The 19654-nt window shown below is 35.5% G+C and overlaps 2 protein-coding genes across 5 annotated transcripts; one reads left to right on the top strand and one right to left on the bottom strand.

Annotated features, from left to right (window-relative positions):
* Nucleotides 1-48: 48 nt before the first annotated feature.
* LOC106165027 (membralin) lies at nucleotides 49-10212 on the top strand. 3 transcript variants are annotated; one of them, XM_013543098.2, is made up of 12 exons: nucleotides 49-205; nucleotides 926-992; nucleotides 1193-1424; nucleotides 2684-3158; nucleotides 3317-3427; nucleotides 3682-3804; nucleotides 4051-4151; nucleotides 4413-4470; nucleotides 4676-4759; nucleotides 4939-5071; nucleotides 5684-5783; nucleotides 6146-10212. In XM_013543098.2, exons 3-12 carry the CDS (start codon nucleotides 1209-1211, stop codon nucleotides 6746-6748), a joined length of 2004 nt encoding a protein of 667 aa, XP_013398552.2. In that variant the 5' UTR covers nucleotides 49-205; nucleotides 926-992; nucleotides 1193-1208; the 3' UTR covers nucleotides 6749-10212. The 3 variants fall into 3 exon arrangements, with proteins under 3 accessions (XP_013398552.2, XP_013398551.2, XP_086868317.1); XM_013543097.2 differs by having other exon boundaries at nucleotides 1183-1424; XM_087012191.1 differs by lacking the exon at nucleotides 926-992 and having other exon boundaries at nucleotides 71-205; nucleotides 1183-1424.
* A 68-nt stretch (nucleotides 10213-10280) lies between these two features.
* Nucleotides 10281-19618, bottom strand: LOC106165026 (coiled-coil domain-containing protein 78). Of its 2 annotated transcripts, none has more exons than XM_087012167.1 (20): nucleotides 19467-19618; nucleotides 18962-19078; nucleotides 18205-18422; nucleotides 17885-18042; nucleotides 17536-17679; nucleotides 17159-17355; nucleotides 16717-16891; nucleotides 15459-15587; nucleotides 15056-15187; nucleotides 14660-14746; nucleotides 14306-14494; nucleotides 13964-14131; nucleotides 13785-13835; nucleotides 13565-13653; nucleotides 13234-13312; nucleotides 12868-12993; nucleotides 12475-12674; nucleotides 11451-11625; nucleotides 11028-11239; nucleotides 10281-10803 (listed from the first exon to the last, which is right to left on the bottom strand). In XM_087012167.1, the coding sequence occupies exons 2-20, from the start codon at nucleotides 19069-19071 to the stop codon at nucleotides 10707-10709; spliced, it is 2736 nt and encodes a 911-aa protein (XP_086868293.1). In that variant the 5' UTR covers nucleotides 19072-19078; nucleotides 19467-19618; the 3' UTR covers nucleotides 10281-10706. The 2 variants fall into 2 exon arrangements, with proteins under 2 accessions (XP_086868293.1, XP_013398549.2); XM_013543095.2 differs by having other exon boundaries at nucleotides 14315-14494.
* Nucleotides 19619-19654: the final 36 nt, after the last annotated feature.

Raw genomic sequence — 19654 nt, 5'->3', positions numbered from 1 at the left:
GTTTGCAGAGTTACTTGTTGGTAAATAAGAATATCAATACTTAATCACGCTTTGATGACAAATGATGCATAAATTTATTTCTGATAAAACCTTAATTTTAATTTTCAACGCAAAAATAATCGAGAAACCTCAAACGGAACTACAACCTATTGCATGCTGGGTAAATATTGGACTGCTGACAGTGGAAGATGTTCACGTTTGTGTTGTAAGTTATTTTCACGATTACTGACAAACTAAAAGGTGGATTACAATGTGAACCGTATAAATGATACAGAATGGTTTTGTATCTAAGTCTATCTAAAATTATGGAGACGGGTTTTTAGTGTAGATACGTCTACGTCTAATCTGCACAGAATGCCAAATAACGAGAAAAAGAATAAGAATATAAGGTCATTGTTTTTATGACATCAGCGCGGTCAGAGCACCAATCAGTTTGACACTCACTGTAGTAATGACTTTGTATCTATTTTGAGTGCATGCATTTTTGTTTGTTACCCTATAGTATAACTCCCGTTCATAACGTTGTCATCATTTCGACAAGAAATAGAACGGGCTAGTTCCAAGTAAACTGGGTCAGCCCGGTACTGACCCTAACCAAGTGTAGTAAATCCCAACAACCAGAGATTTGGACAAAGATTCCCTTAGAATGTTTGTTCCCCAGTACATATCCTGATTTGGTAAATTGCTTTGCCCCTTTATTTCCTTCAAATTACCCAGTAGTTACTGAGTATTTAATAAAAGCTCCAATCACCAATTGATATCTTACTGATAAAAAGGCCATTCTTATTCCACTTTAAGTAATGCTCTTGTATGAATCAGATTTTTTATGAAAATCATTTTAGTCTAATTGAATCCCAGTGTTATACAGTTCACAAAAACCAAAATCCCCTTAGAATGGTTCTCAGTTTAAGGTTTTTATTTTCAGATTTTCATAATATAATTTGAAGAATGTTTAGGAGGAAATGCTCTAGTTAATATATTATTTATCAGAGGTGAGCATAAGCAAATACAGAATATTGACAAAAACATTTTTGCTAGTATCAACTATTTTAGCTTAAAATGATACCAGAATTTGATGTATGGTAAAATTAATGTAATTATACAATAAAGTCATTCATTGCATTTTGTAAAGTCTTGGCAACAACTGACTCAACATCAGTTTGATTTATATCTATTTAAAAGTTTGTTACAGATTGAATTTGTGAAAGATGCCTATCATAATCAATGGGCCTCCTGTGCAGGAGAACAACAATGGGCCAGTGGGAAACAACAATAATAACAGGCCTCCACAGCAGCAGCAAAATCCCTTGTTCAATGTCAGGGATCGGCTATTCCATGCTTTATTTTATAGAATATCTCTGACATATGCCAGGGCATTTCCTAAATCAGTGCGGCGCATGCTGGAGACACTGGTGCTAGTCAAGGTGGGTAAATTGTTCTCATCGACATGTTTGTTACCATTACTGTCTGCCAGCTAGACATTTCTTGCTTGATCTCTGTGATGAAACACTAGACTCATGAGTAAATCCTTTGTCTTCACAATGAAAGCAACTTGGCGCAGTTCTTAGGTGGTAAATGCTTGCTACTGGTACTACCTGATCCCCACCTTGTTTATATGTTGGGCAAATGAGTCCCATGGTTAGGAGGGGTTTCCTTTGTCTTTGTACAGGTGACTAAACAAAAACTACCATACACAAAGAATTAATATTTTTAAAGTTTGCTGACTATCAGTAGCAGTCTAAATTCACACTCTTGAGGTGCTTGGCAAAAATAGGTGGGAAAAATCTCTAGGTGATTCTGGCTTAGGTGTGTCAGTCCCACCCTGAGCTTCAGAGATAACTTGACACTAACCTCTTCACAATAGCCTATCTTCATCGTGTCAAGTTACCTCTGATGAAAATAGTTTGACCTAGTTTATATAAGCCAATCGAATCCAAGTTTCAAAATTTTTCACCAAAGTTTGGTGAAAACGCTGATTGGTTGACCGTCAATCGGTAATCCTCGGCTGATTCCGCAAGCTCCATACTAACAACAAAAGTTATTGTCGAGTGCGGAGACATCCGAGTAGTGCCGAGTGCATAACCGTACACAAAGAAAGCATGGCGTCTTCTACGAGTGACTACGTAAAATAATGTGTTAAGTTATCTCTTGATTCTTTGCAAAATATGAGTATATCGGAATTGAAACCAGAGCAGTTTGAGGCCCTGCATCATTATCTACTGAGGGATGATGTATTTTGCGTGCTGCCCACAGGTTACGGCAAGTCCCTGATATTGAGCCTTATCTCTGATTGGTCTGGATTTGAACAAAGCGCGCTTTGACTCGTTCGCGTTCATTGGCTAGATCGTTCAATGAGTCATTGAGTGCGGGCTTTAAATTTGATTGGCGGGCGGCGGGGGCAATCGAATGTGGTCAGAGGTAACTTGACACAATGAAGATAGGCTATTGTGAAGAGGTTAGTGTCAAGTTATCTCTGAAGCTCAGGGTGGTCAGTCCTAATATTAATTGATCAAAATATATGGTATATTGTTTCAGCCAGTCATTAGTAAAATTGAACTATTTCATACAGCTCACGTAAGTATGTAATATGTGTTTGGGCATGATTCATGACCCACCTAATTCTTAGTTGAATTAGTACAGAAAAAGATGGACAGTGTCTCAATTGCTCTGTTTTTCTTTGCAGGCCCTTATGGTGCTGTTCATTCTAGCTTACATTCATGTAGTATTTGCCAGAGCTCCAATGAACTGCCTTCAACACATTCAAAAAGAATGGCCAAGAGATGGTATATTGAGAGTAGAAATCATCAAAAATGCTTCAGATAACTATAGCATTATTAACTCTTACAAAAAAGAATATGAAAATTTTGATGTAGATGGAATACTTTTTGGTAATGACACTGTACCACAGGTTGGAGACATAGAAGGGACACAGGGTAAGACTGACACTGAAGATGCAGGACTGGCTGAACCGGTTGCACCATCTGAAGTGGACAGCAGTATTATTGATGGGGGTTTTCCTTTGGCCAGCGTAAATGATAAAAATATCACCACAGACAATACAACAATAAACATAGATTACTCCTTTGAAGGAAAGCCTGAAAGGAACATGCAACCATTCAGAGAGACACTCTCTGAACTAGAGATGTTGGCCAAAGCAGGTATGTTCTGTTTGTAATTTTAGATTAGTAATAGAAAATATGATTATAAAAGCAATTTTATTATTTCTTACCAAAGCAGAACAATTTGTTTATCTGGTGTTCCACTTGTACATATTTCCAATGCCCATATATGTGAAGAGTGCCCTGTTCAATTTCAGTGTGGCCTGATGAGAAATATATTGTGGAATATTCCCTTGAGTATGGATTTTTGAGACTGTCCCCAAAGACCAGGCAGAGGCTCAATATAACTGTGATGTTAATAACCCTAGGTTAGTAACCCTATCCCTTATTGTTGAGTCCCAGAGACTTGAAGATTGAGAATTTCTTAAACAGAATACTTTACTTTTACTTTCATAGGTGCCTGTGTGCACAAAAAAGTAATATGTATCATGACAAATACCATCTACATGTTTATTTTGTCCATTACAGCTACAAACTTCTGCTTCATATTTAAATATTTCTTGTTTGCACCTGTATGTATGTGTTCTGAAACATGTATGATCAATAGTCATCTCTTTTCCAGATCCCCTGAAGGATGAATGTTTTGGAGACAGTTTTAGCAGAGTTATTCTAGATGAATTCCTAGGTTATGATGACCTGCTTATGTCCAGTGTTAAACAGTTGGCTGAACAAGAGGATAACAAAGGTAGCGTGTCTAATGCAGGGAGGTTCTTTGGAGATTTTCAATTGTGGAAGAAACCAGCTGGGTTTTTATGACTCGAAACAAAGTATGATTCTAGGACAATTCCCTGCGGATGATTTGTATATAAAATTTTTTTTTTTTTGGGGGGGGGGGGATTGTTCTGATACCCAAATTATGACTAAGTATGTTAATAAATGAGCATCTACTAAAAAGATGAAAGAAACTTTGATTTTCTTATATTTGTTGTAGGTTTTTTGAGGAATGTTGTCACTGGGGAGCACTATAGGTTTGTCAGCATGTGGATGGCAAGAACATCATACCTTGCTGCTGCTTTCATCATGCTCATCTTTGTAAGTTTACTATTTTATAAGGTGTCATAGTGAAAAAAAGGATGTCAGCTTTAGTTTTGAGATATAAAACACGGACACACTCTTTCTTTCTTTCTTTAATTTTATTTATTAATTAACAGTAATCATTCTTGTTTTGAATAGTTGCATTAAGAGTGGAACAGGCTTAGCCTATTGGTATTTCTTTTCTTTTTTGAAAACCTGCTCCTAAAGAAATAATTAACAATTTTTCCAATCAATATACTTTCTTTTTTTCCATTTAAGACCTTATCAGTGTCGATGTTATTGAGATACTCTCACCATCAGATATTTGTTTTTATTGGTAAGTTGTAAATTATACTCTCAGATTTGAGAAAAATTAAATTACAGTATACTAAATATGGGAATAAAATGAAAGTTAACTTCCGTCACTTAAGGATGCATCTAAGGGATATATAGAGCTTGCTTTGAATGTATTAATTGTGCTTCTGACATATTCACATCCTTATAGCAAGTGTCGTCTTTGATTTTATTTTTATTTTTTGCAGTTGATCTCCTTCAAATGTTGGAAATGAATGTGACAATTGCTTTTCCTGCAGCTCCGCTGCTGACTGTTATACTAGCTTTAGTAGGTAAGCATGGAGTAGTAACAGCCCTGCGCTGACTAGTGTCTTAAATTGAAACATTTTTATGGATTTGGATGATTCTCATTTAAGTTATGTAGTACATAAGTACTGGAATGATTGAAGTAAATTACTTAAATGAATTTCAATATTTGTACTATGATAAATAATGGTAATTTTCCTTGTAGGTATGGAAGCCATCATGTCTGAGTTCTTCAATGACACCACTACAGCCTTTTATATGATACTAATAGTTTGGTTAGCAGATCAATATGATGCCATATGCTGTCACACAAATATCAGCAAGAGGCACTGGCTTAGGTAAAAATTGTGTCACCTGGGTTTCTTTTTTAATAGTTTGCACTAATATTTTAACATATTGCTGTTATATTTGAAAGCTTTTTTACAACGCTAGAATATTTTGAATTTAATCCCGATTTTTTTTGCATATTATGCTTTTAATTGATAGTCATTGATTCCCTCTGAAATCTTTGAATTTGCCACTAGAAAAGCACTCCAAGAACGCAGACCTCCACCAAGGCAGCAAAGTCTCCACCCGTTTCACCCCTAAATTTTCATTCTATAATGATTAAGTTTTTTGATTTTTGATTATTGATTGATTATTGATCCAGATCACCACCAAAAACTAATCATCTGTTCCTTGGCCCACTTCTGATAGTTCCTGAAAATTTCATCAAAATCGGTCCATAACTTTTTGAGTTATGTTGATGACAGACAGACAGAAAGACAGACGGACAAACAAACTGGTGAAAACATAACTTCCTTGTAGGTAATAATCTTAAGAGGGTTAGTTGTGGGCCTGAAAAATAGCTTTGGACATTTCAGTACTTTAAACAAGCAAAGCCTATAACTGTTAATCAGAAAAGAATTTCAAATGCGCAATCTCTTTGATAAACATATTTATCTTTGTAGGTTTTTCTACCTGTACCACTTTGCCTTTTATGCCTACCACTACAGGTTCAATGGTCAGTACAGTGGTCTGGCACTCATCACTTCCTGGTTGTTTATTCAGGTAGGCAGAGGCCGTTTAAACATTGCAATCACCCTTCCTGTGCATGGCAATGGGTTAATTTTCAATTTTTAATGTCTCTATTGTTGCCATATATTCTTTCCATTGCCATTGCAAAAGGAACATATTTTCTGATTTGCCCCTGATATTGATTTTCATTTATATTTAAAAATGAAAAACAAAGAAATGGATGATTTTCATTTCTGTATAAGATTTGGTTAAATCTTACATTTTAGAATGGAATAGATTAATCTACAGTGGTGGTGTGTTTGAAAAAATTTTAAAAGGGATCACAACTTAATTTCAGTATATATCATTGTATATCATATCATTGAAATTTTCATCATTTAGTCTTCATATTTCAGCATTCAATGTTGTACTTCTTCCACCATTATGAACTGCCAGCCATCTTACAGCAGGCAAGGATTCAGGAAATTTTGATGAGAACACCACATGAAGCTGGGGCAGCGGACAGGGGAGGAGACAGAAATGACAATATCTTGACAGCACAGGAATTAAGACAAAACCTAGGTGCACTGATAGCAGATGGTCAACAAGGCCAGCAGGCGGCAGGCCAGGCAAACCAGGTGCCAGAGCAACAAGGGGAGGCCCAGCAACAAACGAGAGAACATACTAGTCCCAATTCTGAGAACCAACAAAATGATCTCATCCAAGCTATGGATGAAGATAGGGAATCTGACAACAGGAGACAAGCTACTGAACCTGACAATGCAGACAACAACCAGACTGTTGTCATTAGGACTTTAGAAGAATTAAATATTGGAGGCTCTTTGGCCGAAAGTCCCTCTGAACTTCGCAGTAATGAAACAGAACACAATGAAAACCAAACACAAAGGTCAGACTCTGTGGCTGATAATGCCTTGAGAAAAAGGAATACCCAAGGTGACAATAAAGAAACATCTGGATCTTCAATTATAGACAGTAATGATGAAGGTACTGCCCTATAGCCTGTGGTGCTTTGCTCAGTCTGTAAAGTTGAGAGTAATTTTCAATATTCTGAGGTAGCGCTAGCAATTTTTTTTTTCGCTTGGCTAATTACTTTTTCATCACTTTTTTTCTCCAATTTGTTTAAATTTGACTTAAGTCAAATCAACCCTATTTTGTCTAGCCAGTTTAAGTCTGTTTTAGCATTTGGCTACATTGGTGAGTGTTTGCTCTACCCCGGAATATTATATATATATACCCAAAGAAAGAATATAAATTTTTTTGTCTTATTACGTTGTATTGTTATATATTTTGTGTTATTATTCAGAGATTGATTGTAATATGCTGTCACACTGGTATGAGGGGAAGTCAAAATATTTTGAGAAATGCATGGAAAGAGCAAGATATTTGGATTTATACTGCTATATTCTTCAACATAGTACCCTTTTTACTCCACACACTTTCATTTAGCTCTATTAAGTTTGCCATTCATTGATATCCATCAGTAGAACTCAACATATTGGTCCCCTAAACAGCTCATTATCATTATCAAATCTTAAGCCCAGAGCCTGCCTTTTTTTAGCCTGAGAAAGACTTGTTGGGGGTAGATCTCATGAATAGTTTGGGTGAGGGACAAGTTCATAGCTTCCATCTAAGCTCGGTTGATATCAGTAGCTAAGCCTTAGACATTTATGTACATCAGCTGTGGTACATTGTACTATCTGACCAAAATATTCCCTCGTAACACTTGAATTCATGAGACACCAGAATTGGTTTTAAGTAAATATATATAGCCCCAGTATCGCTTTCAAATATCTTAGTCCATGATGAAATTAGCTGCATAGGCATTTTGTGAAAAATCAGCTCTGTAGCTACTAGTGCAGCAGCAGTCTAACATAGTCCCTTTTCAAAAGTTGAGCAGAGCTGCCTAATACAGCTTTGGAGTTTTATTTCATGAATGAGGTTGGTATTTGGCTATAAGTACAAATAACTTGTTTAAATTTCACCAACAAATTTTCTTCTTTTTTTAATTATTTTAGTAAGTATAATTAGTACCACCAGCGTGTACGCTGGCGGTACTCATGGTTTTAGTCCCGACCCGTCTCGTCCGGCTCCGCCGGCTCCGTTGGCTCCGACGGCTCCGTTGGCTCCGATGGCTCCGTTGGCTCCGACGGCTCCGCCGGCTCCGTAAGCTCCGCCGGCTCCGCGTACTGGCGCCGGATACAAGTCACCGTTACCGCTTCTCCTCCTAGACCGCAAGGACCCCTGTCCCCATCTCTTGGATTTAGGTCACATATAACCTCAACTTGAACCCCCAGATTTTTTTGTCTCAGTCGGTGCATTAACCTGGGCGTGACGCTTGTTGAAATGCACCCTTGTCAAAATTTTTGAAAATTCAATGCCAATTATCTACCCTACGGAAGGAATTATGGGAAAAATTTCTACAGACGGCTTTCCAAAAGTCATATGTGTAGATTTCAAATATGCCCTTGGATTTGACCTTTGACCTTTATTTCAAGGTCAAACAGGCCAAAATTTCCAAAAAAATGAAATTTTTTACAAAAAAAATATTATTTGCGCTGTTATTCAGACACTACACAGACTTAACCAATAATATTATTGGAAAGTGTTACCCTTTGGGTCATCTTTCATCTCCGTGAATTTGGGGTCAATCGGTGCATTTTCACGGGAGAAGCGGCCATAAGATACCGAAACTGAAAACTGTCTCTAATTCGGGAACCGTTAATGCTAGCGACCCGTTCTTTTTTGCATTTTGTAGAGCATGTAAAGCCCAACATTGCATGTGGTCTTCGTTTTTTTGTATTTCATACGGTTTTCGTGTTATGCTGTATTAAAAAGTACATTGTGGTGGCACATTATTGTAACTCAGAATTGTAACATTATATCTCCAAAACTGGCAGAGATAGGTCAATAGTTACTATTAAAGTTGAATAGGAAGTCACTTACTGGCAATTTAACAGTGACCATAAAATTGACCTTTGACCTACTTTTCACCATGAATTGAACTTTGCAAATTTCCGTTCCCTTTTATCTCCAAAACTGGCAGAGATAGGTTCAAAGTTACTATTGAACTTGAATAGGAAGTCATATACTGGCAATTTACTGTGACCTTAAATTTGACCTTTGACCTACTTTTTACCATGAACTGAACTTTGCAAATTTTTGTTCCCTTTTATCTCCAAAACTGGCAAAGATACGCCCATAGTTACTATTGAATTTGAATAGAAAGTCAGAGGCAATTTACTGTGACCTTTAAATTGACCTTTGACCTACTTTTCACCATGAACTGAACTTTGCAAATTTTCATTCCCTTTTATCTCCAAAACTGGCAGAGATAGGTCCATAGTTACTATTGAACTTAAGTACATGTAGTAAGTCATATACTGGCAATTTACTGTGACCTTAAAATTGACCTTTGACCATCTTTTTACTATGAACTGAACTTTGCAAATTTTCTTTCTCCTTTATCTCTAAAACTGACAGAGATAGGTCCATAGTTACTATTGAACTTGAATAGGAAGTAATACACTAGCAATCTGTGACCTTGAAATTGACCTTTGACCTACTTTTTATGATGAACTGCTTTTTGCATGTTTTCAGGCCTTTAAATCTGCAAAATTGGCAAAGAAATGCCCATGGTTGCTATTGAACTTGAATAGAAATTCATAAACTATGATATTGAAATTGACCTTTGACCTACTTTTTCACCATGAACTGAGCTTTGCATATTTTCTTGCCTCTCATATCTTTAAAACTAGCAGAGATGTGCCCCTTGTTGCCCCTAGGTTTTCTCTTTTGTCAGCATATATGCACCATTAACAACACTTTTCAAGGAAAACCAATAGGCCTTTTGTCTAGAGAATACAGGAGTGATCAAGGGTAGGAAAATGCAAGTCAATTCGAAAATCTTATAGAGCTTGTCAAGCACAAGACTGGTGATGGTGTCCCTTTTTGGAAGGGGGGGGGGTCCATACGAATGCGCTAACTCCAGCTGGTGGTACAATATCCGGAGGCGGTATCGCCTCTCTGATCCTCTAGTTGTAACAGCATTTCACTTAATTTTGTGATTTCCTCAAAATTGTGTTGCTGATGTTAGATCTAGCTTAGTTAAAGCTTAACCCCAACTATGGTGATTATATTACATTAAGCTCTAAGTTACAGAAAATCAGTTTATATTTTGAGTGGCTCCTATTTGAAGTTCTTATTCATTTCATTATTAGAGTAGTATGTGTATCATTAGTAAAATGCAGGGGCTATTACATGATAATAAATTTATTTCCACAATCCTTTGTTCATAAGAATGTAGTATGTGATTTTCTCATCTGTTCTACAGAAAAGTTAATATTTGAAATAAAAGTAAGACTTAAGGATTGTTATCTTTATATCATTGCACTTATGTGAAATGATAGTGCAATATTTTATGTATTTGTTTTGTACATGTAAAAAATAAATTTTTGCTGTTGTTTCTGATTGATGTTTGTCATGTACACATTTAGGAGATCTGAAAAAGGATTAATGAGCAGAGGCAGGCTGTTCATTTCACCTAAGTTTATTATTACAATTCTCAGATGCCTGCTCTACTGAGATTCTAGATGTGCAAAGCTTCTAAAACATGATATGGCACTCATCCTGTGTCAATGCTTTAGGACATCATTACATTATTCATCTCGCCTCTGATACTATGGAAGAAATCTACATTATTACGTATTGAACAATGAAAATAATGGCATTTCGTGCATACAACTTTGGTTTAATTTTGATTCCAACAACCCATTTAGAAGTGTCAATATGACCTGATTTGGTTAAAAAAAGCTTTACTGAACTGGTGTGTGCACATGATGCATTTTGGCATTAACTATAAAACTGAACTAGTTTGTGCACCTAGTTGCAAACCCCTAGTTTTTTGCAGCACTGTTTAGAGCCTTCCGTATGTTCTACGAATTGCATTGAAGTCTGTTTTCACTTTTTGTAAAATGCAAGTGGGCTGGAATTGGCAATATTTCCATCTTCTTTTACACCTAACAGCTTTCGTAATCGCACTATTTCTTGCTTGTACCTACAAATCAATGATCAAAAATTTTTTTAAAAAATTAGTGGCTTTGTTGATAAAAAGATGGATAATATTGAATGCCTTTTGAAATCCTTTAGGACCAACATATGACATAAATTGCATGCAATATAATTTCGTTTTCAAGTGCCACAATATAGAAAAGAATGAGATGCAACAAAAGAAAAGGACACGAAAATTGATAAAGGATCAAATTAAATGTTGATGCCTACCTAACCAGGTGTTTGTCAATATAATCCTGACATTCTTTCAGCTGTTCTTCCAGAGCATGGTTCTTACTGAGAAGTTGAGCTCTTTCTCCTTCAAGTTCCTGCTGGGTATTCATAGTGAAGTCTCTCAGCTGTTTCCTCAGTGAAGCCCAATGTTCCTTGTCATTAGTGTCAGCAAAACTTATATTTTTCTTGGAGTCTCCCTTTACAGGGACCTGCAACAAGAAAAAAAAAAAATCTAGCAAGCCAATTTGAAGGTATTAAGAAAGATTTTGAGATCTAGTATTATAAAAAGTAATATTTTTTGACAAATGGGGTTAATAGTGTGACACCAATTATAAAAGAAAAGTCCCAATACAATTACTGTAGATTAAGTGGGCCATTTTTTTATAGCAAAAAAAAAAAAAAAAAAAAAAAAACACATACTCCAACTTTGTACATTTCCAGTTTATGCTGTAATGTGCTGAGTTCCTCTTTCAATCTGAAAATCTCCTTCTGATTGGCTGAGTGAATTTCTGCATCAGTCATTCTTAAGTTAGTCTCATCTGGACCAAGGTCAAGATCAGCAATTCCACGGGACTGCACCTGCTGTCGCAATTGCCTGCAAAGCAAATTATACCATCACTGGTTTTGCACATAATAAAATCCAATCAATATGGATAGGATGGGTTCCATCGTATTGAAATGCATATATATTATGCAGTTTATAACTTAAACTAAGGTCAATATGTTGTTTTGCAAATCTGAGAAAAGTAATATTGACAAAGGTTAGGCCTGCAAAACAACACTGCATGACCAAAAGTAAAAATTCAACAGATGTCTTATTGTAAAATTTAATGACTGAGAGTCAGTTACTTCCATGGTAACATCAAATGTTGCAACATAAGTGTCATCCTTCATAATCGTGACATCATAATTGCAATTTTGGTTTGAAGTAAAAATTGAAAAATCCATTTCTCAAATTTCCCCTTTACCTGAGCACCCATGAACACCGTTTTAACACTATTTTAATGATACCATTTAGCACTCCAAAACCCTGCCAGTGAATTTTCTTAAAAGCCTTAGTTCTGATTTTATTATTGATAGATGAAGTTACGCCCAATACCGTTTGCGATCTCACATCAAAATAGAAACGTGGTAAATTGGTGAATAAAGCTTTGAGTTGCCTATGCTTATACATTGCCACGAGAAATATAAAAGCTGATATTTTATATTTTTAAGGAGATTTTTGTTTTAAATCAGCCCAAAGATGGATGCATTATTGAATAATTAGATGCAGGAAAAACCTCATTTTCAGTATCTGGATGATAAAAAGGGTTACAACATCCTTAAGCAATCAATTATTTAGAAAATTTACAAATAGCTATTTGAAAGACAAATTGTCAGATTTATCTTTAATCATAATATATTGTTATATATTTTAGGGCATTAAAATATTGGAAATATTTACCTGTATGCAATGAGCACCTGTTCATACTTGTGAACCACATGGTCAGTCTGTCTCCTGGATGCCTTGGCTGCCTGGCTTAACTGCTCCTCCCTAGCCTTGAATCCCTTCTTGATATCTTTGAGCATATTGTTCACAAACTGCTGCATCTGTTCCTCTGTCTTTCTCTGGTCTGGAACTCCACTTCCCTGGTCCACATATTCCTGGAAGCGGGGTTATTTGGTGATTTAATAAGCATTATTGGGCACATTTAGGACTTTAAACATATTCAACTTTTCAAACATTACTACACTATGTCTAAACAATTTGCATCCCCAAATCTAATCCAGGAAACTAATTCATAAATATATACTTTAAAAATTCAAAGGTTGTGTAGCAGTGCAAGGTTTCACTTACTGCAATGTCTTCCACATATTTCACAAGGCGGGCCCTGTACTCTGCATTCTGATCCTTCATCTTGTGTTGCAGTCTGTTGTTGTCTGACTCCATTTGGTCCTTCAGACTTTTTAATGTAATTAATTGCTGGAAGACAGGGAAACAGAACAAAATAAAAAAAAAATGAATGACAAAGAGAAAAAATCCATGGTCTTTAGTTATATGTTATCTGATGCTGCTTTTAGGTCAAACAAAATGATACATTACTCAGAATTTTCTATTACGGTATGTATTTTATGTACATCTTAATTCGCTGATTCCATTTGCTTACAAAATAAATATTTTTGACTTTTTGATCTTTTCAAAAATCATCTAAAATATCCTCACTGCATTCAGCTCTGATATCTTCATCTGTTTCTCTCTGACTTCATTTCTTGCATCTTGCAGTTCTCTCTTTAATGATGTGCTACAGTTAAACAATACCACTACAATATATGAGGTTTAAAATGGAATAAAAATGATTTTTATTCTACAGCATCTTTGCAAACAGTAATACATCTGAAAAATGTTTTTGAGGTTCACATTTTGAAATCTAATTCACTACATATCATAATCAGACACTTTCATTTGTTTTAACTCAAATTTTATTTAAAATTATTTTAAAAATTTTGAATAAAAATGTTTTGATTAAAATTCATATGCCAAGTCATTTTCTTACAACTGCCCTTCCATTTTTCCATGCTCCTCTTCATACTGACTTTTCATCTTATCCAGTTGATTTTGGTACATCTTCTGTTTGCCAAATAACTGTAATATCAATGACCGATTATCAAGACTAAATAAAAAAACACACTTTATTTTAATTCAATTAAATAATGACTAAGACTGAATGTCAAAAAGTATAAAATTAATTTAGTTTCTGAATGAAAATAACTCACATTTCTTTCCACAACCAATCTATCTTCTTCACCTGCCAACAGTTCTTCTGGCTGGAAAAAAAAGATGAAAATAATGAACTAAATGGCTTTCCTTTGCTACATTACATACTACATGTACAAGTTCGTTATCTCATGACGCAATAAAACAAAGTTCTTTGGAGAAGCTGTCCCTTAAATACCTTCATACGTCTATTTGACAGTCTGCTAACAACATTTCGGATCCTGTCCACTTCCATGTTTGGATCATTGTCATCTGCCAGATGTGACTGTTGCATTTGCCTTATCAGTGCAGCTTTGGTATTCACTAAATTCAGCAGCTCCATGCTCAGTTCTTCATTCCTTGCAGCCTGGAAAGTAGCCATTTTTTTACATAATAAATAAACAATGTTTTAATTCATTGCACCTTGTTGGATGAAATTATGTGAAATTAAGATGGGATAAGCATAACAGCTTAAATAGAATTTGTTCATAAAAATGTGTGAAATTTTTCAAAATTTTGCTGACTTAACAGTCAAACATACTTCTCTAACCTCTTTTTCGTGCTCCTTACTCAAGGTGAGATAGTTGGTTTTGAGAGCCACATATTCATCTGCCAATTCTTTCCTGTCTTTTTCTAGTTCTGCAAGCTTGTCCTGTGCATTTCTTGCTGCCTTGGCTTGCCTATCTCGCTCCATTTCTAACTCCATTAAGTCATGCTCAAGAGTGAGAATCTGGTAGATTGAAATATAGCAATCTTATCTTTATAAATTGTTTCATTCTGTACAAAGGAACATGTTAACTACATAATACAGATTAAAAATAAACATTTAGTGCTTCAAAGAAGGTACTGGGGTATATAATAAAAAAGTGATTACTTTGATGTAAGTTCTAGTTACCTTATTAGTAAGCTCAAACTTTGCAGCTTCTGCCTCTTCCCTCAGCTTGTTGTTCTCTATCTGCATTTCAACTAAGGTTTTAGACACCTGGCAATGCAGAAACAAAATGCACTGATACATGTACATGCTCTGCAAGCATGAATTTGTAAATGGTTTTACTTATCAAAATACCTGCCGGCCTGTAGCCAGCAATTTCAACAGGGGGGTTCTTTTTCTGAAAAAATGAACCTTTAACCATGAAACCTTCATGTACTTAAAAAAAATTTTACCCAGAGGGGACCTTTTCCCAGCAAAATGGGGGGTTCTTCTGAACCCCTCATCCACCCCTGCCTATGGGCCTGAACTGTAAGTAAACATTAAGCATTCTTTTAAAGGGATATGTTAGACATCTCTTACTTTGAGTTTTTCTTCCTCTGTCATAAGAAGCTGTGCAGATAAGTCAGTCTTGGTATCTGCTAGAGTCCCAAATCTTCCTTGTATTTGTTCCATCTTCAGATGGAGGCGTTCATTTTTATCTCGAAGTTGGAGCTTGAACAAATGTTAAATAGCTATGTTAATTGATTTATTCAAGTGAATATGGTACTATCTACTGAATGCCTTCTACAATACACACTGAACTGATGGTGCTTTTAATTGCCCCACTGTTAAACATGATTTGCAAAAACAAAACTACAAAATAATTTCAGCAAAAACTGGTGTGTGCATATGTTGGTGCATGTGTATTTGAGAGAGCTATCTTATCTATATTTTCTAAATCAACAGATATTTCTTAGACATCTTGAAGACTGACATAACCTACATTCTCTGTCTGCAACCTCCGTAATTCATCTTTGATGTCTGTCACCTGTGATGGGTTAGCCATGGCTGCACTGAAGCCAAGGTGTTGCTGGAGATTTATTATCCTTGCACGGTATTGGGTGATCAGGTGCTGAAGAAAATCAAAAACAATTATATAATTACTGGGCAGGTATGGTAAAAAGTGATTTTATACTGAAATTGACTTTCTTTTTTACTAGTAATTAATTATGCATTAAGATAATATGTGATATCATGTAACAGGTCTTACATAGATTTGTATCCAGTGATTATGGAAGACACTATTCAGAAAAAAAAACAAACTTGTCACTTACTAGATGTTTGCAATTAAGATAACTCTTATAAATCCACACCAGTATGGATACATTGACCTAACCTTTAGTTTTCTTTTCTCTCACCCTCAGATGAGAAATGATACCAATAGTTAAAGAACAAAATTATTTTACCTGTTCGGTGTATGCTAGTACACGTATAATGATAGCAATACCTTCAGTGCCAACCCACTGCATAATTCTGCTTACCTTGGCAGATAAGACAACCATGACAACACACTATATTTGCCCTCTAATGGACTGTTTTGAAATGTTTAATACTTTGTCCATCCTTATCAGTATTATGTTTACTCTCTTTTCACTAAATATTTATAGATGTGATTGCTAAATTCTAGTCAGCAGTCCATTTATTGAGGCCATAGAACACAGCATTGGTTGCATATGTACAGGTATAGCTATCATCTCACATGCTGGCATTTCAGGTAACGTATATGTATGTCTGTCAAGCTGTCTCATTTGTTTATGCATGCTTTGATTTAATTGTTTAAGCACACTATGATAATTAAGATGAACATTGTGAGGTTTTCAATAATTTGTCAAGCCAGGTCTGACAAAATTGTTAAGTTGGTTAGCAATTGGTGACTCTCTGTGAATAGGACTTCTTTTGTAGGTAAATTGGTCATTTTTCCAATCCAATGCTCATTGCATTTTTACTTTTGAAAAAAAAATTAGTGTGAAAAAAATCTTATTTCCTCAAAATAAGGGTTGGTCAACTGAATATTTAAGAACCTATAAGACTAAGTCATACTGTACAAGAATATCATCATTCAGACTTGATTGTCTTTATTGAAATGATGTCAGTTTTAAATTATTATCTAAGAAAAATGATTCGGATCATTTCAAATGACAGGATTTTTTCCAAACCATACTTTCTGAGATTTGCATTGATCAAGAGTGTAGCAGAATTACCTGTGTAGTGTAGTCATTGAGGACAGGGAAGTTTCTGACTTGTGCCAGCTGTGCTGATGTCCTCACCACTGTGGTCAAAATATCTGGGTCAGTGTGAGGTTTTAAACATGATAATACACAGGTACGACAACTTCCTCCAAGTTCTTCACGCAGAAGTTGAGTTAGCTTAGACTCTCTAAAAACACAATGAATAAAATAACAATTCATCTAAGCATTTTTTTTCTGTAAATTATACTTCACCTTCAAGTCAGTATTAAAAATACTTAGGCATCCCAGAAACATTCCCTCTGAATTATTTTTTCCAGTGACATTTTACCAAACAACATCTTAATCTACACAACAGTACATAAACTATATAATTGCATCCAAAGAGCAGACTAAATTTGTTCTTTTATTTCTGAACTTCTTAATTCAATGACATTTATTAGAAAAGTTAGCTTACGCATAGTTAATAACTCTATTAGGCATTGGTTGACTGGCAAGACTTGAAACAACATTAGTGAAAGCATGGATAGCTTTACTCAGTGATGGTCCTTCTCTCAGCCTCAAGGATGATACATCTTCAGTGAGCTTTTCTGCCCCTGGAAGGTCCACAATGGTGAAAGTGGTCTTGTTTGGCAGGGGATTACTGTTTGTGTACTGAAAAAAGTATTTAAATTGTAAGATGCATGAACTGGCCTTTTAAACCATTTAACTACTTAAACATACAATTCACCTTAAATAATAAAATAAGGACATGTTTATAATTAATGGGTGTTTGAAGCATCACTGAAGGCATTTTTTTCAAAATAATAATCAATCCCATTAATAACAACTTACCATAGATAATTCAAACCGTATGATTACAGATGTAAAGTTTTTGGCAGGACCAAAATCAGTATGTGAGTCGGTCCTCCTGCTCCAAGCTTGTCTGAACACAGCAGCTGCATCAGAAGCTGAACCAACAGGAATGCTCTGACCTCTCTAAAATCAATGTACACATTTTTGTGTTTATCACATGAAAGTAAAAAAACATGTTTAAAAATGAACTGTCAGAGGCACATTTAAGTGTTAGATTGCTGCATTTGAGGGATGTTCTTGAAAACTGTCAATTAATAATCTAGAATAATGACAAAACACATGGACACCGACTCATGCACATGTAGTCATAATCACATTATTGCTATACCTTTGGAAATATCCCCCTTTCTGCATTTTCCTCCAGTTCTAGAAAGTCATGAGATGCTGTGGTAATTTGGTTCAAATCCTTGATAAGTTCATTGTATATCTCATATATCTGCAATGTTACACTGGCACTCCCTCTATTCTCATAATTGTATCCATCCCCTAAGACAAACACATTGTACATCAAAAACTGATGGTAAGAAAAAGCAAAACATACATAATCCTACACTCATATCATCATTAATGCATATATTTTTCATTTATTTAAATTTCCTCTGCAAAATTTGTCATTTACTAATGTATATTGATCCTGAAAGAAATCACCTTGTGCCAGTTTCATGAAGAGGTGATCAATAAGTATAGGTACTATTCCTGACTTCCCCATACTTTCTCCAGCCACTGTGGATGACTTTCCTGACCCGCTCTCCCCAAATATAACAAGACAAACATTAAGTCCATCCACCATCATCTCCAGAAGAGGATCTACTATTCTCTTGTAGACATCATAGTGAGTGTCACTTTGGCGGAACAATGTCTGGAAGCTTGTTCAAAAACAATATAATACATCAAAACCTCTTATATGAAGAATAAGTGCTGGAAATGTTAGCTATAATACATGATGTGTATTTTCATACAATATCAGTCCAATATTGAAATGAGGGTGTCAATAACTGTAAACTTGGACAATTCACAATGCGCATTAGATTAAATGAAAATACATGTAAAATCAGTGCTACAAGTATATTGCTGTATATTTAACAAACTTTGGTGGTTCCAAGATTTTGGTAAGGGGATGGAGCACAAAGATAAGTGTTTGGCAAATATCATAAATATAAAATAGCAGAAGAGGACTATTTTACTATAATATATTTACCAGTAGGTCATAGCTAAGGTTATAAATTTTTTTGGTTTGTCTCATTGCACTTGTTATACTTTTTTTTTTTTTTTGGGGGGGGGGGGGGGGGGGATAAGAAGGGATTACCTCCAAAGCTTAGCCAATGGCAAATACTCAACAATACTCAAAAAGATTTTTATGAAAAAAAAAAAAAAAAAAAAAAGAAGAAGAAGAAATTGAACTTACGTAAAATGTGATCCTCCACTCACAACTCTGTTCTGGCTGTCTATCTGTAGGCTAGGGGGGCCTTCCCCACGCCCCGAGGGACGGACTCTGGCATATACGTCAATATTCATTTTTATTCTAAAACAAAAAGACTTTATTAAAGTTTGAGAATTATTTTTAAACAGTGCTACTACTGAGCACTTCTGCACTCCATTTGCAAGTGATGTCATTTATAGCCTCGAGAGTGTATAACACATGGCGGTATGAGGCCTAACCTACGTAGCATGTAAGACTGAAACCTGAGGCAACAAACAGACAAATGTTGCTAATTACATGTACACTATGTACTAAATTAGTTATAGGGTGAGTGCCATTTGTAAATGCTTGCTTTATAATCTTTGATAAAATTGAATGAACTTCGCTAAAAAATAGATGTGGTCCAGTTACCGACATTCATTCATGCTGGTGAAAAGACACCATGGTTGTGATGTATTAAAGTTGTAAAGTATATAATTTCTTTACTTACTGGCACCCGCCATGTTGTTTACTTCGTTTCCATCTATTTCAGCACTTCAACTGAAAAGAGCTCCATTTCGCATCCACTTACGTGTGAAGCATATGTCCTTGAACCGTTGGATACACTAGTTGCATCGGGGCTTACTTTTAGCAAGGAGCTATAACTCCTTGCTTTTAGTTTCTTTATAATCTCAGAAC

Source organism: Lingula anatina, chromosome 1, assembly GCF_051362555.1.
Source record: "Lingula anatina isolate TDL-2025a chromosome 1, LinAna3.0, whole genome shotgun sequence".
NCBI lineage: Eukaryota > Metazoa > Brachiopoda > Lingulata > Lingulida > Lingulidae > Lingula > Lingula anatina.
Note: the sequence above shows the minus strand (reverse complement) of the source record. Positions and strands in the feature narration are given on the sequence as shown.